Raw genomic sequence first — 27990 nt, 5'->3', positions numbered from 1 at the left:
ATGTCATAGGCCCCCTTTTCTTATTCTACTCTGTTTGAAAATACATACTTGATTAAAAGAAAGCAAGCTAATTACTAGTTCTAGGTATGGAAGTTAAGAGACCCAAGTGGTTGATGGTTCTTTGCTAGAAAACAGCAATTTAACATAAATTAAAGACAAACATAGAAATTGGCAGTAATTTGGATCAATGAAGTGAATGACATCATTATTTTGTATTCTAGGGATTAATATGGTTCCAGGGACCAAAAGTGGTACTCCCAGCTTCATGATACAGGCCACAATCTTGGGATAAGAAATTTTAAAGCCACCTGTCCGTTGCTGCTCTGTTGCTGCTTCTCAAACACATCCAGAAAGTAATAATTTAGTGGCTAAAAAGCAATGCTAAATTCTCAGTCACATTTTCCTAATTAGTAAGGTAGGTAATCTAGCTTGTTAAATTTATAGATTTTCCTTTTCTTCCATGGGATGCAATAAAGTATTTTTATTTTGAAATTTTTTAAACAGGGGCCTATAAACATTTTCATTTTTCCCAAAATGGCTTTGTACAAAAAAGTTGTTCATTACCATCTACATGGAAATTTTTCAAAAGTAACTCAGTTAACTTATGGTATGAAAAATGCACAGGAAATACCAGAGAAAATTTAGTTTTGTAAAGCTAGGAGTCTATAAAAACATTTCTTATATTTGCCAATATGCTTTGCAAAAATATTCAAGGTTTACAATATTTTATTGAGACTTATTATGGCATGTTTGGATGTCAGAAGGTTGCTATGGTGGAAATCCATTTTATTTTGGTCAATATATTTAATTCCATTTTTTAGAGCATTTAATTCAATTTCAGAAGATTTCTGATCTTGCTTTTTGTTGGACATTTTGAATATGCACCTGTTAATCAAAACTTGTAAAAACAATTCTGTTAAGACTTTAGACCTGAAAACCATTCTGGGTGGAAAAAAGGTACTATTTAACAGTCACTGTTCTAAGCCTTCACTGCTTCTCATTTTGTATGCAAAATTCGAAAGGTTCAGCTTTCGGTTTTTAAATTCACAGCTTCTAAAACCTAGCAGGCAATTTTATGTTAGAATCCTTAACTTATGAAGATGGAGAAAAAAAAATTTGTGAGAGTTAAATTAAGGTTCTGCCATATGATGCTCAAAATAAACTCTAAATTTTGATATATAAATTGCCATTTCTACAAAATGTAATTTGTCTGTTAAATGACAATGTTTAAAAAAAATTAACTTTCCTTTTACAATGCAGGCAGACAAAACAGAACAAACATGACATCAATGATATACTAGTAAAATACACTAAGTCCAATAAAAGATGAAGAAACTACAAGGAGAAACTAGAATGGAAAATAGGCTACAGGGACTATATGGGTTCATTAACACAAAGAATTTTTGAGTCTGGCCTAAATAATTAATTGCCTTTGACATCATTTTGCTTTCCCCTTTGTTAAAGTACATTTTTCTCAAAGTCAGCAATACCTTGTCTACCTGTCCTGTCTGGGAGATTGAAAGATAAAGGTCTGTAAGAGAGAAGAACGGAAAGAGCTAGAAAGATCAGGATGTTCGGAAAAAAGAAGACTGACTTTTAAAAAGTAGTGACTAAATTCAGACCCATTTATGCATCTTAAAAATAACATGAAAAACATAAAAACTAACAAGTCTCCCCAACCCCTACCCCTCTTACCTCCACCCCGCAGGGAGTCCTTTCATTCCTGGGCAGATTCCAGGGTGCCTCTTACACTTCCCCCAAATCCCACCAACCTCCCCAGCTTAAACCCTCCTCTTCCAAGATCCCAATGTTACAATAAACCGTTTCTCTAACAAAGCAGGATAGATGTAAAATACATTCAGAGCATATCTTTGTTGCTTCTCTCTTTAAAAATCTAGGTGATCTTTGCTTCTACCTGTCTAGGTATTGAGAATTAAACTGATTCACTTTTGACTGTCACTGAAAATATACTACCTTTAACCCAAAATAATAAAACCTTTTAATTTCTGACAAACTAAAGGCACCTAGATATTCACATTATTCTAAATATTACTTAAATTAATTTTAAAAATATGATAACCAGGTCTTGCCATCAATCATGATACTCTGAATTTTAATTCTTTTTTGGTAAGTTTTTGCTTACATAATAAATTTTAACTAAAATTTAGTAAGAGTCAGCTTAATAAGGACTTATAGTTTGCTCTTGAGTAATTTTGGATTATTCTGCAGTCATTTGTTTGGTAGATATAACCAATTTAAGAAACATGGAAACGGAACCCATATGAAAACTTTTGACAATTCAATGTGTCTGGAATAAAGCTGACAGCATTCCAAATATACTTAAAATATATGAAAATTATTGAAAAATTACAAAGTCAATGTTATTTTTCAACACGATTTCTTAAAATATGATCAGGACTTAATGGCTTCACCTTGACTCAATATCCTATTTTATAACTGAAGTATTAGGAGACATCACATATAGAGAAACACTTGATAAACATATAATGTTGTGGTTTATCCCCAATTGGATTTAAAACACACTTTTCTGTAAAGGAGAAAAAGGAAAACTAATCTGGTAGCAAATAATAGCTGACTATATGTTAAAAGATGATCAGTGGATGAAAAATAGAAGTATTCGCTAATATTCAAAGCCATTTTAAATAGCACTGTTTCTGTAAATGGATTTTTAAGTTATAGTTTCTTATAACTATTTCCATCAAAAATCTAAATTCTGCATTTTACTGTTCTTAATAGATTTAAAAAACTAGTCATTAACAAAGTCATACTGGACAATCAAAAAGCAAATATTCATTATGTAATTATTATAGGTCCTTCATGACTTCTGTCAACATTATATATAGCAAACTAAGGAGAAAAATTATAAAAAGACACAAGAAGAAGGAATTAAATACCTGCAAATGTGAAATTTCCAGACAAGAAGTCAATATATTTTTACAAATGATTACGAAGAATTTATAAATTACTACATATCCATTCATTTTAGACTGATTATTAATGGATTGTGTCACTGTCTCTTGACATTTAAAATCTATATCTATACAGTTTTGTAACGCAAAGTTTAACAGACTACATAATTTTCAAATTATCATTTTACGACTTTAAAAACTACAGCTTAGAGTTTATAGTAAATCTTTTACTATACTTTAAAATACATTGCAAACAAACCACACTAAATATTCTAAGTCCTTTTCCTTGTCCTAAAACAAAATTTTTTCTATTAATCTAGTTTGTTTTCCCTTTTTAAAAACAAATATTTTAAAAATTGGCTATACAACAAGCAAAAGATATACAGTTACCAAAAAGAGTCAATTTTAAGCTCTTTACTGTTACAAGCTTCTCCTTTGGGAAACCAATAGGGATGGTAAATTGAGATAAGAAATGTAAGACTAGTTAACTTTAAATAAAACATTGGAAAATGTTTTTATACAAAGCTTCAACTGTTTCTAACCCTCAGATTTCAGATTGTTCATCATCCTGTGTTTTATTCATTTCAAATGAGCACAGCATTGTGTTAAACTGATCCTTTAAAGTGCCAACAAGATAATTCTTCAGAACTCACCTGTTGTAAATTAATGCTAGCATATTTTTAATATCTTGCTGGCTTTTATAGTAATATTGGCATTATTTCAACCAAACACCTGAACCTGTACTAATAATTATGAATAAATATATTTTCCTAATCTGAGCTATGACTATAAATACCAAAGATAAGAGTATCCTCAAACAAGTATAGTGTTGAATGAGATATCAAGACCACTCATCTTTCTAAACTTCTGCTATAGTAATAAACAATGAAAATATTGTGAACTTGAGTGGCTTACCTACAAGAATGTTGTAGGTAACATTCAGCCTAGTACATAAGGGAAGAGTCATTAAAATTCTAGAGTAAGATTTTATATAATGCTAAAGTGCTGGTTGGTTCTCATTCACCCAATCTAACAGCACAAAGTTAGCTATGTATTAACTAACCAAATCTTTCTCTTATAGAATATAATAAAAGTCATAAATACATGTATCACTGAATAAAATGTGACTTAGCAAACTTGTGAGTGACCTTTGGGAAAGATCTAGAATTAAAAGATTAAGGCACTGAATTTCCTTTTTCAATAAGTAATCAGGCTTGCTAAATACCTATTATAACTTCCTCTTGAGAATTCCATTGTCTTGCATTTCCTTTTCCAGAAATAATTTTGTAATGCTAAATTTATATCTCTTCAAAATATTAGTTCTAAGATTTCTTTGATAATTACTGACTAATGTTTTATAAAACAAATATTGATTCCATTTTTCAAATAATTAATTTCTTTTTTAAGCAATAGAATTTAGAATTGTGTTAATTATCCAAGGCAGTTACGACCATGGCTAAAAGAAGAAATCACAAAACTATTTGGTGGATAGTAGCCACAGAACATTTAACATACTAAAATTTGTATATTCCCTTTTTAAAAACTGAATAAGCATACCAGCTGTACCTAAAGGGTGATACTGAAGGACAAACAGTGAAAGCTACAAATCATGCATAATTTATGATCATGCTTACTATCTTCATTAACTAGAGCACCTTCCATTCTTACCTCAGATTTCTCCAGTTTATTTTGTGCATCAATTTGTGTAACAATCTCATTCATGTTGGTCTCCAATACCATTCCCCCCATCACCATTTCTGCAAGAATATTGTGAACCTAAAGGAAAAAATAATACACACCCATAAAGCAAAACTCACTACAAAAACACTCCATAATTCCAGTAATTTTTGTTTCAAATACTACTGTGTCTATTTTATACGTATGAGCTATAAAATAATTTGGAGTAAAGGCTCATAATCCACTTTCGTCACTACTGTGAAGTCAAAGGCAGTTAGTTATATAACCTCTTTAAGTCTTAATTTAATGGGCTGTAAAAGATAATAATATGCTCAAGGTACTTAATGAAGCTATGTGGCATTACTATAAGCTCTAGATTGAAAAAAAGTAAAAATTTCTTTTTATTGTAGATACTTTAATAATGCTTTTACTTCACAGCCCTCTCTATATGAAATACTGAGATTTCTTCATATCATCGAATACATCTTAAAACTGAAAATAGCAACTTCCATTGGGGAGAAAAAAATATAACCCAGGTGTTCTTTCATACGGTATTTATTGAATCAAAAATCATTTCGAAGCTGAATTAAGTTTCATAGAATAGTATACTCTGCAATAATTTTTTTAAAATAATGTGGTGGCATTAAGAATGGAAATTTTGAAATTAGATATAAATACTGACTCTATTATTAGTTATTAGCTATATGACCTTCAGCAGTTATAAGACCTAAGTCTGTTACCTTATCTGTAAAATAGAGCTAGAAATAGTATAGGCATCTCATAGGATTATCATAAGAATAATTCATGTAAAGTGCTTAGTATAGCACCGACAGGTATCATAATAATTTTATTGTTTTTAAACAAAAACTTATTTTAGTTAAATATACAATTGTTTTTCTTTCCTTTTTAAGATTTGGTGCAAATGTATTCAAGATTTTAAAAATATCCTATAATTATTTACTAATTTTTCATTATGGCTAGATGAACACCTCATGAACAAATTTTGAATAAAGAGTTACAGAAATTTCCTAGCAAACAACACAAAACCAGAAGCCACAATTGTTTTTAAAAATTAGTGCTAAATATCATCACTTTGACTACTATCCTTTCTGTTACTAGATACCATTTATTAAAAATGTATTTTGATTCTGTACTTATAGTATCTGATTTAATTCTCACATTAACCTTTGTTAAAGCTGAGAGAATAAACCAGCTTACTCAAGACACATAAACTTATATGTGAAAAATAACAATTCAAACCTAAATCTGAGTGATCCAAATCCAATTCCTTGTTTTCTTTTGTTAACAATAATAAATGAAATTTGTACAGCTAATTAATTTTAGTCATAATCTATGAAAATTCAATTAAATATCAAGAAGATAATTAGGTGATAAAATAAAATACTTTTTAAAAGCTAGTAAGTACTGCGTGCAGGAAAAGTGTTCAGAAAGAAAGGCCATGGATAGCTGACAGATTCATTAAAACTTCTTTTAGTAGTAGAACTTCTTTTCAAAACGAATTCTCATGAGAAAGCACAATTTGTAATGTTGATAAAAATGTCACAACTCCACACCCCTCCCCCATATTTTGCTGGGGCTTTCTCGTGAGTTCATCCTTATATAAAGTGTACCACTGCCTTTCCAAAAACATCTCAGAACACGAGCACCAGAGTAGTGGAAACCATAAACTTCAGGATCACAGAAACATCTACCAAGTTTAGAGGTATCAAAACATGAACAGCCTGCAAATGTAAGTCATATCCATGAAATTCTATGTCAATTTAAGAGATAAGAACTAAGGTGTACATTTGTCCTTGAAGTAAAAATAACTCCTACGAAAACAAATTCAGAAATTCAGAAGAGACAGAAAACACAAATGAAGAGCCAATAAACTAAATCCTTAAAGAAACGTAATCTCGTTTATTATAAAGATAATAAATGCCTAAAGACTGTATTCTTTGCGAGGAGATACTATACATTATGTAGAAATTCAAAGAGATAAACAATATGGGAATGAGAAATATTAATTGGAAAGTTACTCCAAAATTATCAAGGTTATGGTGTTCAAAGTAAGGTATGTCACATGAGGAGGGAAAATTTAGCTTCTTCTGGACATAAACCATAACTTCTACTTTCATTTTAATTTTTTTACAACTCAATATAGGCAAATGATTAAAAGTTCAAGCCATAAAAAAACTATGTATGAACAATAATAGTGTCCGCCACCCTTTGAGCTTGTTATTAGGTCCCTCTATCCAAAGATAATCTGTTAATTGCATCTTATATATCCTCCCAGAATTTTTTTATGCATACACTTATATGTGTGTGTGAATATATATATATATATAAAATTTACACAACTGAGATCACACTATATATATTATATTTCACAATTCTGCAAGAAAATAAAAAATGTGTTAAAAGTTAGAGGCAGGAGAGAATGAGGATGTGAATTAAGAAAATAATAAAAGATACTGTTGCTAGATATATGTATAAGAATAATCAATGGCACTTTGTTGGTTAAAAACAAAGGCCCAAAAATACAAAACTATAAAATTCACCAATCCATACTATTCATTACCACACTTCTAAAAATAAGAGATGTACAGAACACTCAGAAATATAGATAGATTATTAAATGAAAAAATGAGTGGGGCAGAATATCTATAATATGGTCTCACTGAAGTTTACAAAAAAAAATTATACACATACACATACAATACTTGGATATAGCCAAAAAAAATCTGAAAAAAGCATGTAAATACTTTTTAAAAAATACTACTTTTTAAGAATAGTTTTAGGTTCACAGTAAAATTGAGAGGAAGGTACAGAGATTTCCCATACATGCAGCCCCTACCTCAACATCGTATTTTCCCCCATTATTAACATCCCCCACCAGAGAGGTACATTTGTTAAAACTGATGAACCTACATTGACACATTATAATCACTCAAAGGTCACAGTTACCTCATGGTTCTCTCTTGGTGCTATATATTCCATGGGTTTAGAAAAATATGTACTGACATGTAGCCATCATTACGGTATGACACAGATTATTTTCACTGTCCTAAAAATCCTCGGTGTTCCACCTATTCATCCATCCCCCTCACTTCCTAACCCTTGGCAACTATCAAAGCTTTTACTGATTCCATAGTTTTGCCTTTTCCAGAACATTATTTAGTTGGAATCGTCTAGTATGTGTAGCCTTTTCAGATTTGCTTCTTTCACTTAGTAATATGCATTTTAAGGTTCTTGGATGTCTTTTCATGACGACATTTTATTTCTTTTTAGCGCTGAATAATTTTCCATTGTCTGGATGCACCACAGTTTAACCATTCACTTACTGAAGGACACTTTGGTTGCTTCCAAGTTTTGGCAATTATAAAAAGAGCTGCCATAAACTTGTATATGCGAGTTTTTGTGTGGATGTTTTTAGCTCCTTTGGTAAATAACAAGGAGCGTGACTGCTAAACTGTGTGATAAGACTGTTTCGTTTTGTAATAAACCACCAAAGTATCTTCCAAAGTGGATGTATCATTTTGCATTTCCACCAGCAATGAATGAGAGCTCCTGTTGCTTCACATCCTCACCAGCATTTGGTGTTGTCAATGTTCTGGATTTTGGCCATTCTAATAGGTATGTAATGGTAGCTCATTATTCTTTTAATTTGCTGCAAATACTTTTTAATAGATAATATTTACCTAATAGGACTGGCAGAATAGTATGGAGAAAGAATGAAGACTTATCTTTCATTTTATAGGTTTTCCTTGTTTTGTTTTGAAATTTTTTAACATATATTACTTGGTTTAAAAACTTGCTAAAAATAAGAGAGACTGTGCAGTAATTCAGAGGAACAATATTAAAGGCAGTGGCCATGCACACATTTAACTTATTTAAAAGGTAGTAAAAAGTTATTGAATATTTGTTAATAGTGATAAGAAAACACAAGCATGCCACTTTTTACGTATGTTTAAATTGTACAAATTCTATCTTATATATGTGTCAATGCAGAACCTGGAGACTTTTGCTTAGAACTACCCTAACATGTTAAGATTAGGTGGTTTCTATTATTTTAATAAAATATTATAATGTACATTATGGGTACCTAATAAATATTAAATATATTTTTTCTTCAAAACTGTTTATCTCAGTTATCTTAACATTCAAAAGTTAAAGAACAAAGTGTTTAGTTGTATTTAAGTTTTCACTGCCCCATCAATAAACCGTTTTTATTCAATGTTTATATAGTGCTCACAGACAGCAGCATCCTGGTTTGAGTAAAGTCTGCATCAACACTAGAGAGTAGAATGAAGACTAAGTCAACGCATTTCACTTTTTAACAATTACAAGTCCTCTACCAAGCTGAACCAAGCATCTAAAAAAGGGTAAATAAAGGAAAGGCAGTCAAATTATGTAGATTGCGTTCTATGAATGGTACTTGTTTTAGAGCATAAGAGCTACTTTGCTATAATTTATGCTAGAATTGAGGCCCTTTTCACCAAACATTTTAAAATTTTACTATATTAATATCTGACTACGGGGTGGGTCAAGTAAAATATGGCATATCCATTCTATTCAATACTTCACTTAAGAATAAAACTGATATGTATGTATGGATATGGAAGGATCTAAAGATAGATGAAGTAAGTAAAGCAAAACATAGAACATAACGTGAAACCAAAACAAACTTAATCACTCACTGAACCAACAGAACCATGCATATCTTTGAAAATATGTAGAAAAATGTCTGGAAGCCTATCTAGCCAAAGTATTAGGAAAAATTACTTCAGAGAAGTAGTATGGAATGGGATGAGTGGTGTAAGGAGTGGTGAGTGGTGTAAAAAGAACCTTCATATTTCTGAAGTTTTCTACTACTCAAAACTTTCACTTGATAATGTTATTAACCTTAAAAGTGTTTGCTAAGGAAATAATCAGTTCTACAGTAATCTGGTTAATATTATCTTGAGATTGATATAGTTGAATGGGCTCTGGTGCTAAAGAGTACTATCTCCCCACAAACTATTGTTTAATATATTATATAAAAAATTGAAAGTATGATAATTTTGAAAATAATATTTAAATATCAATTAAATATAAATATAAAGAATTAGGAGTATATTTTGTTAGCCTATCGAAATTTTGGTAAAATTTTTAAGATAAAAATAGGAAGGGAAACTATATAAGTAATATATGAATAAAGAAGACATATGTTAATTGCTAAAGAGAAGCAACAGGTACAGTAATTCGGGTAATAGATAAGAGTAATTCTATTTTGGTACACAATGCAATTTTATATTTACATTGAATATGAATGTCTCGAAATCTGAAAATTCAAAACATTCAAGTCTGACTGAAAGGCTGGAAAGCTGTTCTATTTTCTATTCTGTATTCTGGGCTGATTAAACAGAAATGATTTTTAAAAGCTCCTTATAAATAAGTTAGAGCTGCTCAGTAAAAGACCTTAGAATACCCCAACTCTATTTTTATCCTTCCTGGCTTATGTATTACTATTGACTTGTATTTTAACACTACAATATTTTGTTTTTGTTTTAACCTCATGAGTACTTTAACAGTTAATGTTCTTTTACCTTTACCCACAAGTTTACTACTTTCTTTGCTCTTCTTCACCGTGTTCCTTCTTATATCTCAGGTTTAAGCACCCTCATTAGAATTTTCTTTAGTGAAGGCTTGCTGGTGGCAAATTCTCTCATTGTTTCTCTGATAATGCCTTTATTTCACCCATATTCTTGAAAGATATTATTGATTTTAGAATTACAGTTTGGCAATTATTTTATTTCAACACAATGTCTTCTAACTTCCACAGTTACTGTTGAGAAATCAGTTTCCAAACTAACCATTGCTCCTGTGAAGGTAATGTGTCTTCTATTTCTGGATGATTTTAAGACCTCTTTTTCTACTATTCAATATTACTATCATTAGTCTAGATGTAGATTTCTTTTTATTTATTCTGCTTGTGATTCTTTTATCTGTGGATGTGTATCTTATATCAATTCTGAAAAATTCTCAGCCATTTAGATACTTAGATATTGAATATGCCTCATTCTTTCTCTTCTTCTGGAAACTAAGAATAAATGTTCATTAGACTTTCTCACTCTCTCCTCCCTGATCTGTAAACTCTCTTTCATATTTTCAATCTTTCTTATTTTTTATGCTTCTTTATGGATAATGTGTCCTATCTTTCCACTCAGCTATATCTAATCTACTTTTAAAACCATCCACTGAAAAATTTAATTTTGACATTTTTTCCTCTTCTCTAAATTCCATTAAATTTTTTTCAAATCATATACTTAAAAAAAAATACTTTACTCATTTCAATTTTTATCAGAATAACTTGACAACTTGCTGAGTAGATGGGCTAGAGGCTGATGTATCTGGGGCCAAACTTTTGACGAGTCCTGGCAGGAAAGGGTGGCAAATAGTATGTCTGGGGATTAGCTTTTGAATGGCCCAGCCAGGAATTTGGTATAGAAAGGAAGGATTGAGCAAACGAGTAAATGCATCAAGAACAATGAGAATAACAGAAATGAGAATAATCAAAATCACCTCTCAAGGGTTAGAGAAGCAAATTGCAAATATGAAGGAGAAAGCTAGAATAATTTCTATAGTGTTACATTAGACTCTGAAGTATTAAAAACTAAATCCCAGGTTGGTTCACAAAGAACCAGGAGTAACATTACCCCTTTGGCAATGAGCATATATGGTGCAGGGACTGTCATTTCTAAACAGCATTGTCCATTAAAGGAACAAGGGTTGCTTGGAGAAATAGCTAACTCAAGGGTGGAACAGAAAATATGTGATGCTGTCCATAGAAAAGGCCTAGAAACAATGACCAGCCTCATAATTATAAGTACTTCCAGACTGTGGTTTCTATATACCATTTCCCACTAAAAAGAATCTGGGCTCCAAAAAGGTACGGCTGATAACGTGTCTTGAGCAGGAAATGGACAAAATGAGTCTGAAACAGCTATTGTGCCAAAACACAAAGCAGCTATCAAAGTCCATGAGCAAGGGGTAATGTCAAAAGGACTCAGAAGACAACCTGAAGGAGTTCCCATTGGCCAAAGATGGGGCAATTTGAGGATCAAAAATAATATTAGCAGTGGCTTAAAACAAATTGATTATGTTAAAATTCAAGTTACAAGAATAGTAAAAAAATTCAATGATCATTTTTGGTAGGTATTAGGAAATCAAATTGTTATGAAAACTGGTAAAGGAAAATACTTCAGAATTTACTGTGCCTTTTCTATATAAACTGTGTCTTTTAAACCCATCGTCTCTGTCTTTTAATGATTATTTCAGTCAATTCACACTTAGTGTTTTAAATAATATATCTATTTTAAACTGTTACTTTCTTCCTCCCACCCCATGCTGGTTGATATGATCAAATTTTATTTACATTTCCTCTTCTTTTAAATCAGAGATTCTGTTTATAATTTTCATTCATGATTACTATTCTCTCTTTGCTCTTTCAAACACATGACTTTATCACTATTAGTAAAACAAATATCAGGTCTTCCTACCACTGAGATGCCTTGTTTTCCTACTAAATTGCTCTAATTATCCCTTATTCTCCTTTACCCCAACTGAATACGATAATCAATATACTTTTATAATACATGTTATATGTACCCTTCAAAGTCTCTTATCTTTTCCTTCATGTTTTTTCTCTTAATTTTTCAGTCCTGGGCTTTGAGATTATTTCCTGGACTATATTCTACCATCCTCTTCTTTTAAACTCTATATTTTGAAAAACATGTTTTTAAGGCCCAAGAAGACTTTTCCAAATTGTATTTCCTTACCTGCTTTTTAATAATTTTTAAATTTCAGGTGTTCATCTATCTCCTCTAATAGTTCTCTTTCATGGAACATATGTTCTGATTGTTCAAACTGTTCATCATGTCTCTTGTTGATATGGCATTCTCTTTGTTAGCTCACTGGTACTTAGGTCTGCTGAAATGTTCTTAATGGCTAGACTTTTTCAGTTGGTGAAAGGAAAAGGAGCCTCTCATTCTATAGACTGGTTTAGGGATAGGCTGTCAAACTCCTCAAGAGGGACAGGGCTAGAGGAAACAATTCTGCTCTTACGAGTAGGAAAGACACTTAGGTCTCCAATCAGATTTCCCTTATCTTGATAATTTAGGGAATGCCAGGAGGGAATGTAGGAAGGGGTGGACAGAGCACATTCACACCTGTCAATGTCAAAGACATACATCCTTCAAACCAAACTCTTCATAGAATCTTCAGCTATCTTATCTTTGCCCTGGGATTTGATGCTGTGTTGCATGCAGGATTAGCAACAACCTGGGGCTGCCCAAGTAATGCCACAGTGTTCAGGAAATGGGCAGGTAACCTAAATGAGCAAATAAACAGACCTTTCCAGCAAACCCACAATGGATATGTAGTGTAAAAAAGAAATAAACCAAGTTACTAGTATTTTATGGGTCATTACCAAAGCAGAACTTAGCTATAATAAAGAGTCTGACTCCATTTTTGATATCTGACTGTAGATAGTTTTCAAGGCTCATCTCTTCCCCTTCCTCTTCTGTCCCACATCTGGGCAAGCTGATATAGTCCAGGTGCTCCTTCCTTTGCACTGAGGAAAGTTCAAACCATGTAAGACCTGGCTCACATGTGGAAACCCTCATTCCAGGCCTACCCGCTAACTGCATAAAACCCCAAGCCAGCTGTTGTTCCTTGCTCTCCCCAGAAAACCTTATTATGTGAGTGATACATGTTTTTAGATCTTTAGTCTCTACTTTCAAACTAATTTTGGGTAGGGTGGGCTATCCCACTGCTTCAGGATAACTACAATATTAGTCTATGTGACTGATACAGAAATCAGTAAAGATCTGTAACAAAAAAACTGGTAACAATCACAGTTAAGGAAAAGACACTTTAGGGGTTGGGCAGCAGGCCACATGGAAATATATACTAGAGGCTAGGAAGTTAGTGATTCATGTTTGTAGTGGAAAAACACTTGGTAAAACTATCACCTGTGAAAACCTGAAAAGCAGATAAATTTACTCATGAAAACTTTTCTCTCTAACATAGGAACTGATGATGTTCCAGATGGTGGCAGCTTTGTCACCATGGATCCCAGAGTAACAACATGTGGAACATAATAAACATACTGCATGAATTAGAAATATATTTGTTGCTACAGCATAAACTAGGTCATCCTGACTGATAACAACAGGGATATTCTTCACAACTTCCTCCTTTCATCTACCCAGTTGTGATCTAAAAGCAGGCTGAGAGTTGTGTGCAAAACTCTATATATCTGCCCCTAAAAAAATATGAGCTGAGCCATAGAAGATCCCTGACTATTGGAAGGTCCAGGGCTGCTTGAAAGGTTGAAAATAATTCTATTATCACTGATGGGCTGAAAACAAGGCTAACATTGTTTTAGATAGAAAATGCAGGGACAGGAAATGTCTATCTGACTGGTCTCAGAATCTTGGAATACTAAAGCTGTTAGTCCTATTGCACTGAAAAACATTAAAACAAGAGCTTAGTCCAGAAAGAAAAGACATAGCTAATTTTGGCAGGTTCTAAAATAGTGACACACTATTGTGTGAAATGAACAGGATATACTCACTACATACTGTATGATCTCATTTTTGTTTTTTAAAAAGACATTATTTCTGTACTTATATCTAGAAATATACATACTGCAAAGCGTTAGTGCTACCGTTAGGTTAACTAAACAAGGAGGCTATCAGACCTCGGCAGCCTATATAAGCAAACCAAAACCTAAGCCTGTAAATGCCTATGATTAAGAAATCAAAACCTAAGGACAACCAATCATAAACAGCCAACTCCACTTTCCCAAATAATACAACTGCTTAAGCTATAGCCAATCAGATAATTTCCTTGCTTTGCTTCTGCCTCTTCTCTGTAAAAGTCTTTCCCCGGGCTCCTGTCAATAGAGTGCTCCTAACCACTTCTGGTTTGGCACTGCCCGATTTTAATCAATGTGTGCTCAAATAAACTCTTAAAAGTTTTAATACACTTCAGTTTATCATTTAACACCAGGCAATCTCTGAAATCGAGATGGCGTCTATTTATGTTCCTCTTTTCTATATTTTCTAACTTTCTATTGTATATTAATATAAAATAGAAGTTTTAAAAATACTGTATATCATGTATGGAAGTTGAATATGAGTAGAGCTTAATTTTCCTATTAAGGAAAAGTTTTATCCTCTAGAACTTTACTCTTACAGCAACATTTTATAATAGAATCTTCACGTATCTTTTAAATTGCTACATTTTTATATAAGGTAATGATTTTTGAGCAGTCATTTAAAAAATAGAGCTTTTAAAAATATTTTAATCATGCACCGAAACATAATTTTGAATACTGTGAACGTTAATTCCTAAAAATAATGTATTTGTAAGTGAAAAAAAGTAAGATAGAGAAAAACAGCAGAAAACTAAAAATAGACTCTTAAAAATACCAAGTTTAATCTATCCAAGATGAATTAATACATGAAATCAAATCACTCAGTAAATGAGAAATATGATCAAAAGGATTGCCTAATGATAAATTTATCCTTTTGATGTTCACGATAATAAAATGCATTCCTTGTGCTAAGCTTGACTGTGGTAATGGTTACAGAACTATATACATCTGCCAAAACTTAGTTTACTGTATGCTTAAAAGTGCTCAGCTTTAAATGCATGTAAATTATACCTCAAAAAAGTTGATTTCTAAAAATCACATTTTTTGCAACAATTTTTGACAACTTATTTTCAGACTATGTTATTCAATGACTTAATCATTCAAAACAATCTGTTACATTATATAATACAGAAAAAAATCTGTATACAGTAAAAGTAGAATCTCTTCCTTCTAAATTCCGTATCATCAATACTCAGTAATATTGGACAGAAAACTCAGTCATCCTTCCTCTCACCTCCTCCTTTCAATAGGCTATCGGGGCCTGTCAATTCTATTTTCTTTCATCCCTAATATACTGCCTTAGTTCATTTCTTTCTGGACTACCACCAACAGACTCCTAATCAATTTCCCTGTCTTTAATCTCCCACCTACCAACCCAAACTCCAAAGAGCAGAAAAAAACAGTTTTGCCCCAAAAATGCACAAAGCAACAATAATGCCAACAAAAGCTTCTTTAAAAAAATTAACTGCTTCAGAACGAAGTCTAAAATCCACGTCATCTAAGGCACTTCAAAATTAGGTCTCTTAATCAATAAAACTATCCCCTCACAAGAAGCCTGTATTTTATATCTCTGCCTACAGGGCCATCCTCTCCTTTTCTGTCTGTGAAATATCTACTAATCCTTAAAATTCCAGTTTAAATGTAATTTATTCCATTTACACACTCCTTGGCAGAGGTGGGTGGTTCAGCTGTGTTCCCATTAACACTCTGAACATACTGTTACTTGTCAATGCCACTGTTTCTTCCTCTAGATGTGAATACCTTTAGGACAGGGTCTGAAGCGTCACTAAACACAGTATCTGGCTCATAGTAAACATAATTTATGAACTGAATAATAAATAAATAAATAGAAATAGTATTATTCACCAAATCTGTTTTTACTTTGACAAATACAAATTAACATTTTTCTTAGATAAAAAGTTTAAAAGATTTGATAATACAGAAAGATTACCTTGTCTACATGGAAAATTAAATCCAGTTCACAGACATTTTCAAAACACTTGTCTAATGTTTCCACAAATACCTAAAAAAGAGAAAAAGGTTAAAAGCTTTTGAGAACTGTATAAGTTCATTCAAATCTATTATCTATAAGGCAAACAATTCTTAATTATGAACTAAACTTTTCTAAGTCTATTATCACATTTCTTTTTTAAATTAAAAACTGTATTAAGTGCAAAAGGAGTAATTACAGACAATTCTTCATGTAAAGTACTTATCAATACAAAGCAAAATAAACTTTGCTAAAAATAAGAACTAGAAATTCTTGGCACCATTACTTACAAAAGCACTGAAAAATACTCAAATCAAGCTCTCTATCCTCATGTGAGAAAAAAAAAAAGAAGAAAGCTTATTAGAAGTATTTATCAAGATAGATGGGCAAAGTCCAAGTCTCTACCACATCTAATATATCCAGTAATTTCTAATTAGCAAATCAGTATAAAAGATCACTAAAAATTACTTACAGAAAGAATACAGACTGTGGAATCAGACTTACTTATGTTCAAACTCTAGCCTGAATATCCTGTATGACCTTGTGTGAGCGAGCAGGACTGGGTTGCTCAAACCCTACTACACATTCCCTAAAATGGCTTGTTTTCAGACTAGCCCCTGGCTAGCTCCTGGACTGAGCCCTTGGAAAGTTCTGTCTGATAAGAGTGTTTTATATGCCCGTGGCCTTGGGCCACACTGGACCAGTCTGAGGAGACAGTTTACGCTACCAATGTCATTTATGGTGACCAGCTCTTCTTCTCTGAGGTTCTGGAACTTAAGTAACCAAGTCAGTCATGCAGGTTCTACATGCCTATGTGAGTGACCCTCAATAAAAATCCTGGACACTCAGGATAGGGTGAACTTCCTTGGTTGTGAACACTTTGCACATGTCATCATATATCATTTTGGGGGTCTTGTGTAACTCTAGTGGGAATGAACATCTAGGAGCTGACACCTGGTTTCCTCCAGACTTCCCCCATGTGCCTTTGATGAATTTACTCTATATCCTTTCACTGTAATAAACCCTCACCATGAGTATCTGAGTCCTATGAATCCTAGCAAATCATTCAGATGGTCTGGGGGACCTCAAAAATTAATCTCTTAAATTCCACCTTGCATAGTTATCAATATCTATTCTATTCCTATTTCTATTACTACTATCCTTCTCAATGGTAGCATTCACAGACAGAATGACCATATAATTTATTATCCAAACTGGGGGTATTAAGAACAAAAGAGAGCAACTATTAACTATTATAATAATAGGATGTAATGTTATCATAATATAATAACAGCCTGGAAAAACAGATGTAAACCAAGACTCTTCCAAGCAAGATGAAATGTATGGTCACCCTATTCATAGGTGACTCTATAAGACAAAGAGTAAAATCTAAACAGCAGGCTTCTTGCTATACTGCTCTGACTTTAGGCCAATTGAAACAGATTCACAACCCCAGCTTCCAACTTAGCATCAATGAAGATGGATAAAACAGGTGAAACAATGTAGATATGTAACTAGATGACTAAAATCAACATTGTCTTAGTCCAGGGGTAGGCAAACTTCTCTGCAAAGTGCCCAAGAGTAAGTAATCTTTTGTGATTGGCTTCTTTATCATTATTTTTGTGAGATTCATTTATGTTATAACATACTACAATAGCTCATTCATTCTTGTTATACAGTATACTTTGCATTAATATGCCACAATGTATTTATCCATTCTACTGTTGACAGAAATTGGGTTGTTTCCAGTATGGGGTTACTACAATAAGTACTGCTAAGAACATTCTTATACATGTATACCTAGAATAAAATTTCTGGATCACCAGAAATTTTAATACATTGTGGCATATTAATGCAAGGTATACTGAGCAGCATATATTCAGCTTTGCAGACAGTGCCAAATAGATTACAAAGCAATTACAAAAATTTACACTCCAAATAACAATATATGAGAGTTCCCACAGTTTCACACCCTTGTCAGCAGTTTATGTTGTCAATCTTTTAATTTTAACCATTCTTATGGGTTTGTGGTAATATGTCATTATGATATTAATTTGTATTTCCCTAATGGCTAATAAGATTGAGCACCATTTCATACGTATCAGCCTTTCTGATATCCTTTTTTATGATGTCTGTTCAAGAATTCTGCTCATTTATCTACTGGCTTGTCTTTTACTTACTTGACATATTCTAGATACAGTCCTGTTATAGGTTCATAACATATTACAGATATCTTCTACTTTGTGGCTTGCCTTTTCACTCTCCTAATAGTATTCTTAGAACAGAAGTTTTAAATTTCAATATAGCCCAATTTATCAGTTTTTTTCCTTTATGGTTAACCTTTTTAATGTCTAATTTAAGAAATCTTTACTACAACAAGGTCAAGAAGATATTCTCCCAAAAACACAAAAGCTTTATTGTTTCCTTTTTCATGTTTGGACTGAATCTATTTGGAATTGATTTTTGTGTATGGTGTTAGGTGGTCCTCCTAAATTTAAAATAATTATTAGAGTCTATTTTTCCATGCTTATTCTTCTCAGTTCCAGTGGTTTGAATAATTATATACTGAAGCAATCCTATTTTAACCATAAGAACGTGACTATCTTGGTGAAAATGCTGTTTAAATAGTTTCCCTTCATTTACTTATAAAAGACCAGTGGGACCTGCTGAATGTGCAGATTATGTTGAGCAAAGAAAAAATAAATTCTTGGTAGCATTAAGTGTGGCACTGGTGAACTATGGAGTGGTTTAAAAAAAAAAAGCTGCCTACAGAGGCAGTATGGTACAGTGGTGAGGAAACCAGAAAGACCTGGCTTCAAACTCCTGCTATGCTTCTACCTACCTATGTGAGCCTGAGCATTACTTAACTCCTCCAAATACCAGAACTATAAAAGTGATAAAACTACCTACCTTTCTGGTTTATCTTAAAGAGTCAGTTAAATGACTGAGATAAAGTGCTCAGCAAAGTGCCAAAAACACATCTAATGGAAACTGGTATTGTTCATCTTGCTGTTCGAAACATGTGATTATAAAATTAAAATAAAGAGTTATAATTCTGCTGATAAATGCTGATATAAAAGCAAGGTAACTACATGCTGAGGCTATCAAAACTTTGTGATTTGCTTATTAACTTAGAAAAAAAATGTCAATATTTAAACCAGAATGATACCACTTATGAAAAATGTGAATACTTTTTAAAATACCCTGTAGCAAAATGTCACTATAACTACATGTTCTTAATTTAGGAAAAGAATTCCTAAAATATCATGTATTCAAATATTCAAATGCTAAGTTTGGTTTAAAAAAACCAAAGACCCTCTTTAAAAAAACTTTCCATTACTTTTCTTCTGATTTGCGCAAAAATGATTTAATATAATTTGATATCTAAAGCCCCAAGGTAGATACACTGTTTATCTATTACATAGACAAGGCCAACGCAAAACTATCTACAAACTAAAGAAATTAAGAAAAACAAATTAATAGGCTTTGGGGATTCCAGCCAGACCATCACCACCACCAACAACAAAAAATTAATAAAGCTGCTGTATTTCAAAAGAAACTGGTAGTGAATGGTAAATAGCACCCTCTTGTGTTTCATTTTAAAAATTATGGAGTTTCAAGTAATTTCAATATAATTATGTACTAAACAGCTACTCATTATTCTCTGGCCTCAAGGAATTCAAAGGCTAATGGGAGAAAAATTACTTTTAATTTACTAAGAGAATTGTATTTTAAATTTTCTTTTATTTTAATAATTACCTGGTTTTCCAAAAATAAATATAAAAAAAGATTCAGAAAAATGCCATTGACATGTAAACAGAATCTGCTTTCCACATACTCTTCTATCAATAGAACTTTCTTGTATTTCATTTATCTTTAATTACAAATCTATATGTCCGGGTCATGAAGGATAAGAGGAATTTATTATGAAGCAACTTAGCAATTAAGAGTATTTAAGGAGCACAACCTTTATCATGTCTCTATTAATATTCCAGTTTAGCCTCTAACTATGAAATCTGGGGCAAGTTAACTTTAAGCCTCAGTTTCTTCACTTGGGCATAATCATGGCACCTATACCATAGAGTTGTTTCATTGATTAAATGAATAAATATAAAGGGCTTAGAACATTGTCTCACTAGAAATAGTATTCAACGTATGTTAGCTAGTACTATAATACTATATACATATAGAGAAATAAAAATGGGTACTGGGTACAATAAAAATAGATGCCACAAAATATCCTTAAGCAATATCACTTATTTGGCAGACACCCCTCCCTTCCCCAGCTTTAGAATTTGTAGGTAAAATAGTAATTCCTTTCTACGTTTAGGGACTTCTGTTAAATTTCAAGAGGAATTGACCCTACTGTTTCCAATCTATAATATTAATGAAGTATATAAATGTTAAACCAACATACTATAAGACAAGAAAAGTCTTAAGCCCAAGAATAGGAGGAATAAACTTAAGAATACTGATACAATGCCAAAAGATCTGTAAAAAAATTCTTTTCTTTTCTAGAGAGGTACTGGTTTAGCTCAAACCAAGAAAACACCACTAAAAATGTACCAATAAAGCTAGGGAAGACAGACTGAACTTAAAATCAGATCAATTACCTTTGAAGATGAACTATGAGTGTAGCCTAACTACATATTCCAATATGTACCATTACATGTAATATTCAGAATCTTTAAAGTATGGTGTTTAAGGTATGTACACAACACTTGACTTGGCATACAAATGGATCCGGGACTGGATTTCCACTAAACCTGACCTGGACACATTGATGTGCCAATGATGACAATCTTAGTAAAAATAGACATTTATTATGCATTTACTACAGGCACTTTACAGATATTAAACTCTCAATTTCAATATGAAGAAATTAAGAGTTGATAGAAAGGCTGTCTTCTATTATTCATGTCATAATGATTCTGAAAGAAATCATCACATCAATAATTCTTTTTGTTTGATTTATTTCTCTTTTAAAAAGCTAGCATTTTTTGAGTATGTACTATTATGGCATTGCTACTGTTCCAAGTGATTTAAATACATTATTTTATTTAATCCTTCACAATAATCCCATGGGTAGGTACTTTTATTATCAACTTTTGCAGAGGAGTAATCCAAAGCAAAAAGTTAACTACCAAAATAGATAGGTAGTAGAGTCTTGACTTAAAATCTAGAAAGTTTTATTACAGAACCTACATTCTTATTCACTAGGAAATAATCCCTTCAATAACAATAAAAAATAATACTTCATTTTTAATGTAGTAAGAAGTGGTTATTTTAAGAATTTGGAAAATACAGAAAAGTATAAAGGGCAATTTTACTTTCCATACTACCAACCACATTAACACAATACAATGAAAACAAAGACTACTTATACTACAGGAAATTTAATTACATTGTAGCCCCTCAATTAAAGTGACTTAATATGATTTGTATGTTAAATTTAGAAGTTTAAGGAAGAAGTTGGGTTTTGAATTTGTAAGGCTAATATATAAAATATTAATTTAAAAATGAAAGTAGCCTGTGATTATTTCTTTCTCTGAACAAAACCTACTCATGAGAACATTTTAAAAAAACATATTGACATAAATTGTTAGAACTATCTTTAAACTTCCAAGCAAAAGTTAATTTTAAAAATGGCCTTGAAAGCTATTCTACCTATAATTGAACATGATACGACTGATATTTTGAGCGCTGATTTAAACCAAAATAAGATGAATAATAATCTTAGCTTTTCCTTTCAGAATTTCAACTAATAAATACAGAAGGCAGGATGGAAAAATCACCATTTGGCATATACCACAATAATAATTCTTTCAGGCAAGAATCATCAATAGATGTTAAAATTAATGACCAAAAATATGTTTAGAAAAAGGATATTTATATAGTTTCAAAAATATTCCCCATACAATACTTTTAAGCATAAAGGGAAAATGGAAGTTTACAGTAAACCTGACAGGCATCACCCTAACCAAGGAATTAGAATAAATATCACAAGTAATGGGACAAAAATGACATCATGTACCTCCTGATACACTGAAAAGGACATAACATCGCTTCTGTAGTATTTTTGCCCAAAATACATACACCAAATTTAATCATTAAGAAACATTAAACAAATCCAAACTGAGGAATATTCTACAAAATAACTGGCCAGTACTCTTCAAAAGATCAAGATATGAAAGACATGAATAAAAGACAAAAATGAATAACTATTACAGAGTAAAGGAGACTTGGGAGACACGAAAACTAAATGAAATATGTGACCCGAACTGAACTCTGAATGAAAAAAATGATATTAATGGGACAACTGGCAAATTCTGTATAAAGTCTAAAGATCAGACAAAATTAACAGTATCAATGTTAATTTCCTGATTTTAATCACTGTCCTGTGGTTATACAGAAGATGTTAAATTTGGAGAATCTAGAAGACAGGGTAGGAAAAAAATCTGAAAAACATAGTTCAAAGTGCACTTTCCTCTTCTAGATCTAATTCCTCCCTGAGAAAAGCAACTACTAACAAAACTAAAAGGAGAAACTGACAAAAACACAATTATAGTAGAGAACCTAAACACTCCATAGACAGCTATGGCTAGATTGTCCAAACAGAAAATCAATAAGGAAATATCAGCTTAAAAGACACATTATACCAAATGGACATAATTGACATGTACAGAGCCTTTCACCCCAATACGCCGGTTTATATTTTCTTCTCTAGTGTACGTAAAACATTCTCAAGGATAAACCATATGTTGGGACACAAAATTAGCCTCAATAAATTTAAGACTGAAATCAAAGCAAGCATACTCTCTGACCACAGTGTTCTAAAACTGGAGATTAACTGCAAACAGAAATTGTGAAAAAATACAGATATGTGGAGATTAAACAACATGCTACTAAAGAATGACTGGGTCAAAGAAGAAATAAAAAGAGAGATGGAGAGACACAAGGAAACAAATGAGAATAAAAAGACATATCAAAACTTTCGGGATACAGCAAAAACAGTAACAAGAGGAAAGTTTATATCACTACAGGCCTATCTCAAGAAACAAACAAAAAAAAATCTCAAATAAACGACCTAACATTTTATCTTAAAGAACTAGAAAAAGAAGAACAAATGAAACTCAAAGTCAGCAGAAGGAAGGAAACAATTCCTCCCTGAAAACCTACCATTCTACGCTGGGAAATAAAGAATTCACCTTAAATAAAAACACCATAAGATGAGTTGTTTTCTCTCTCTTGAACCTACTTTGAAGGGGAAAAATTTAATTTTAAGTACCTTCCAGCTCTAAAATTCTGACTTTTAATACCTGAGTTCCAAAATACTTCCTTTACCACTATAAAATAAATAACAATGTCTACTACATTGTAGGCCCTCTGCTGACGGCTTTACATACATTAGCTCTAATTCTTCCAACAATGCTGGCAAGGTAGGTATGAGAACCAACACCTACAGACAAGAAAATTGGGGATGGATAACGCTATGTAATTTGCTCAAAGGTATATAACTATGAGATGGCAGAGCCAATATTCAGATCCATACTGTCTGACTCCAAATACCAATTTGACACTATGATGTCTCCCAAGAGGACTGCTGAGATGTCAACAAAACATGTAAATTAGAATAGTAAGTATCACCAAATTTGACACCAGGATTTATCATGAAGAAGTAGCAACAAAAATAACTGAAAAGTAAACTTTACATTTCCAATTACTGGAACTTAGACTTTTCAACAAGAAAGTAATATAGGAAAAGAATCTTAGGAATGCTGAATCGCTCTAACAGTGTGTATTTTAAATTGTTTACAGAAAAACTTTTTTGATTCCCACATGTATATAAGAAAAAAGTCCTATTAAAAACGAGAAGTTTTACTATTCTGGTCATATAGTACAGTATAGCAAGCAGAATTTTCCTAAAATGATCCTGGGCATTCGCTCTGGATTGCCTGGAAGATAAGCCAACAGCGCCAGGACTCCCTCTTTCTCCAGCAGGAGGCACTGCACTAGAACTCATTTTTCCAGATCAGGGGTTTATTCACCAACCTCCCTCTTAATAAAGAAAATGCAACCTCTCACAGTTCTCAAGTGCTAGTCAGCTGAGTTTCCCAGACAATTCTCAAAAACAGGTGGCACCTAAACCTACATAGCTAAAGCTTAAGTAGTGTATATGTCATCCCACTGACAAGGGTGCTTTCAAGCCTACCCTTATAATAAGGTAGAACAATGATGTGGAGTGGGATGGAGCAAAGCCTCCACTGGCACACCATTCTATGTTAAGGTAATACCTATCTCAGCATAATTTCCTATGTGATGATGGGAATAGGAGATTTTTCCTCACCTAAGTATTCTTGGCTTACAAGTTTCCCCAATTAAGCCTATTTCTTATCACATTAACTCTATTACCATGTAGAGTTCATCCTAGACCATCATACACACAGAATTAAAAGATTCACAAATTCTTTTATATGAAAAACATATAAAAGGACTTCTTTATCAGTTCAGTTTATATACTAATAAAATAATACTTTATATGCCTTCCTTATAAATATATGCTTTAATGATAATGATAGCTAAAAACACTGACTCCTACGTCAGTAATTTAGCCACAAGCTTCACAGAAAATATCTTTTAATGACAATGATAATGTTAGCTAAAAACACGGACTCCTACATATCAGTAATTTAGCCACAAGCTTCACAGAAAATATCTTTTTCGAAATCTGCACCTACTCTATGAGTTGGTATTAGTAGTATTACCCCTATTTTGCAGATGAGGAAAATAACAGTCAAAGAGGTTAAATAACTTGCCCAAAGTTATATAGTCATGACAAAGCAGAGCCAGAAGAGTTTTAACCACTACTAGCTTGCTTTAATTCACTGATCTTTCTAACAACCTCACAGGTCTGTATATTGAAACAGTCACATTTGACAGGTGAAAAAAACTCAAGATCTGTAAAGATTAAATGATATGCTCAATCTCGCACTAAATTAAATTAGCATCAGCAGCCATAACCAAATTCACAAAAGCTAGTCTAATACACAGTACCATAGTAATTACAAATGCTATACATGGTGCTCTAATTTATACATTTATTCTAATACAACGGTCAAAACTTATCTTTCTACACCTAAAAAAAGTTTAGCTGTTAGTTGTCAATTTTTCCTAACTACAACTGAACAAGAGTGATACTACTGTAATTGCTATATGTGATGCAGAAAACAACAGAAAATAGAATTATCTAGTGAACTTTCATGCCCCATTATCAGCTTGGCATAACAAATTAATTGAGGACAATATGACTGCTTATAAATAACTCAAACAACAAACATTAATATTTAATAAACTTCTATTCTCACTCTGTAAATATTTTAACATTCCCAATGAAGATAAGCTACAGCAGAAAGGACTCTAAGAAAAGCTATCAACTCTGAAATTTATTTATATGGTAGTCAATATCACACTAAAATAGTACACATCAAAAACAAAAAAGGATTGCCTTTTCCCCCTAACTTACAAAGAATTAAACAAAAACACACAGAAAACAGAAGCTGATTCTTCAATTTAGTGACATAAGAAATTTACTAATAATGCCTTCTCTCAGATTTTATATAAGTCAAATTTGGGATAACATATGCATTTACACAAAATCTTTACATAAAAATATATGCTTCCATGATCATTTAAATGGTATCATTTCTAATGTTCAAAATACCAAAATTGGGCATATGTTTAGTAATCACATGTTGAGGTTTATTAAAATTTCTTGATCCATTCTCTAAAGTATATACACAACCAAGAGGTTTTGATCTAAACTCTTAGTTTATACTTTTCCATGTTTACTTTTTATATTATAATTGCCTTTCTCAAAACTAGAGGATGGACAAAGCAAGCAATCAGTTCTAAATAAGCTCTAAATAGCTGTTTCATGAAACAAAAGTAGAAACAATAAGTTACTCCTTTCCACCTTTGTTCACTCAACCAATGTTTTTACAAGTGACTGAGTCATGCATGCTCAGCACTCCTTCTTAAGTATTAAATGATCTACGATAATCACAGGGGAAAGACAGCAACCACAGAACTTCGAACATGTTCAAAGTAGTGACAGAATTAGTCCCTGTAAGATAAATTATAGAACTTATCTTTTTTTTGTGACATGAATAGTTCAACACGTGATAACTCAATATGATCTTGCAAAAACAGTTCTAGCCTACATTAGCAATGGGAAGATAACATAATTCTCCTGAAATTCTCTTTTCTATATTTTATATAATAGGGAGACAAATTTGAAATATCAAGAATCAACATTTGAATAGTAATGGCTAAAAAAAATTGCAAAACACAATGTCTGCTTTCCACAAACATATAACAGAATTTACTTCAAATATGATAAAGGACATCTGTCCTTTGGCAACTCTCCATATAACTCCCTTCTGAGATATAACAACTATGCTCTCGTAACCATTAAGATTGGCCACAGCATCAAAATAATAATCAATGATGACAACTTAAAGCTCAGGACACAAATGTAAAATACTTCTGATTTGCCTCTGGGAAAACTCACATTTGTTTTAGTTTTTAATTTATTTAATTAATTTCAAGTATACAGTACATTGGTTAGACATCTATATAGTTCATAAAATGATCTCAGTTGCTCCCTTCCTCCCAACCCTCCATCTAGCCAACATAGTAATGCTAACTGCATTCCCTATGCTATGCTCCCCACCCCCATGAACATCCATCAGCTACTAATTTATACTTCTTTAACCCTTCATCCCATTCTCCCAACCTACTTCCCTCTTGCCATCACCAGATTATTCTCTATATTGGTGAGTCTGTTTTTGATTAGTTTGTTCTTTTTATTCCTTAGATTCCACATATAAGTAAAATCACATAGTGTTTATCTTTCTCTGTCTGACTTAAATACCTTCTAGGTCTATCAAAGCAATATCTTTTCCCATCCCCTTCCTTTTAGTCTGTGTCTTTTAATCTGAAGTGAGTCTCTTATAGGGAACATGTAGGGGTCTTGTTTTCCTTTCCATTCATCCACTCTATCTTTTAGTTGGAGCACTTAATTCTTTTCCATTTGAGGTACTTATTGGTAGGAATGTTGTTGTTACCATTCTTTATTCCTGTTTTTGATACATGTTTTTTCTTCTTAAAGAAGTCTCTCCAACATTTCCTGTAATACTAGCTTGGTGGTGATAAATTTCTTTAGCTTATTTTTGTCTGGGAAGCTCTCTATCTGTCCTTCAACTCTTAATGATAGCTTTGCTGGATAAATTATTCTTGGTTGTAGATCCTGGATCTTCATCCTGTCAAATATTTTTTGTCAAGTGCTTCTATCCTGCATAGTTTCTTTTGAGAAATCAGCTGCCAGTCTTGTGGGTGTTACCTTGTAGGTAATTATTTGTTTTTCTCTTGCTGCTTTTAATATTCTTTCTTTGTATTTAACCTTTGGCTTTTTAATTATGATGTGTCTTGGTGTGGGCCTCTTTGGCTCCCTGATTTTTGGAATTCTCTGAGCTTCCCGGGGTTTTATGTCCATTTCTTTCACCAGGTTAGGGAAGTTTTCCATCATTATTTCTTCAAACAGCTATTCAACATCTTGAATTTCTTCAATTATGCCAATCAGACGAATATTTGGAGTCTTAATAGTGTCCCATAGCCTCCTTAAGTTATTT

At 32.3% G+C, this 27990-nt stretch overlaps 1 protein-coding gene across 1 annotated transcript in view; it reads right to left on the bottom strand.

Annotated features, from left to right (window-relative positions):
* AP3S1 (adaptor related protein complex 3 subunit sigma 1) overlaps positions 1 to 27990 on the bottom strand; it is a 57986-nt gene that overhangs the window by 5031 nt on the left and 24965 nt on the right. The window contains exons 4-5 of the mRNA XM_006913298.1: positions 16262 to 16333; positions 4599 to 4706 (exon numbers count right to left, since the gene is read on the bottom strand). Coding sequence (XP_006913360.1) covers positions 4599 to 4706; positions 16262 to 16333 — 180 coding nt within the window. The remainder of the gene's footprint in view (positions 1 to 4598; positions 4707 to 16261; positions 16334 to 27990) is intronic.

The sequence above is a fragment of the Pteropus alecto genome, unplaced genomic scaffold (genome assembly GCF_000325575.1).
Source record: "Pteropus alecto unplaced genomic scaffold, ASM32557v1 scaffold20, whole genome shotgun sequence".
Classification (NCBI taxonomy): Eukaryota; Metazoa; Chordata; class Mammalia; order Chiroptera; family Pteropodidae; genus Pteropus; species Pteropus alecto.
Note: the sequence above shows the minus strand (reverse complement) of the source record. Positions and strands in the feature narration are given on the sequence as shown.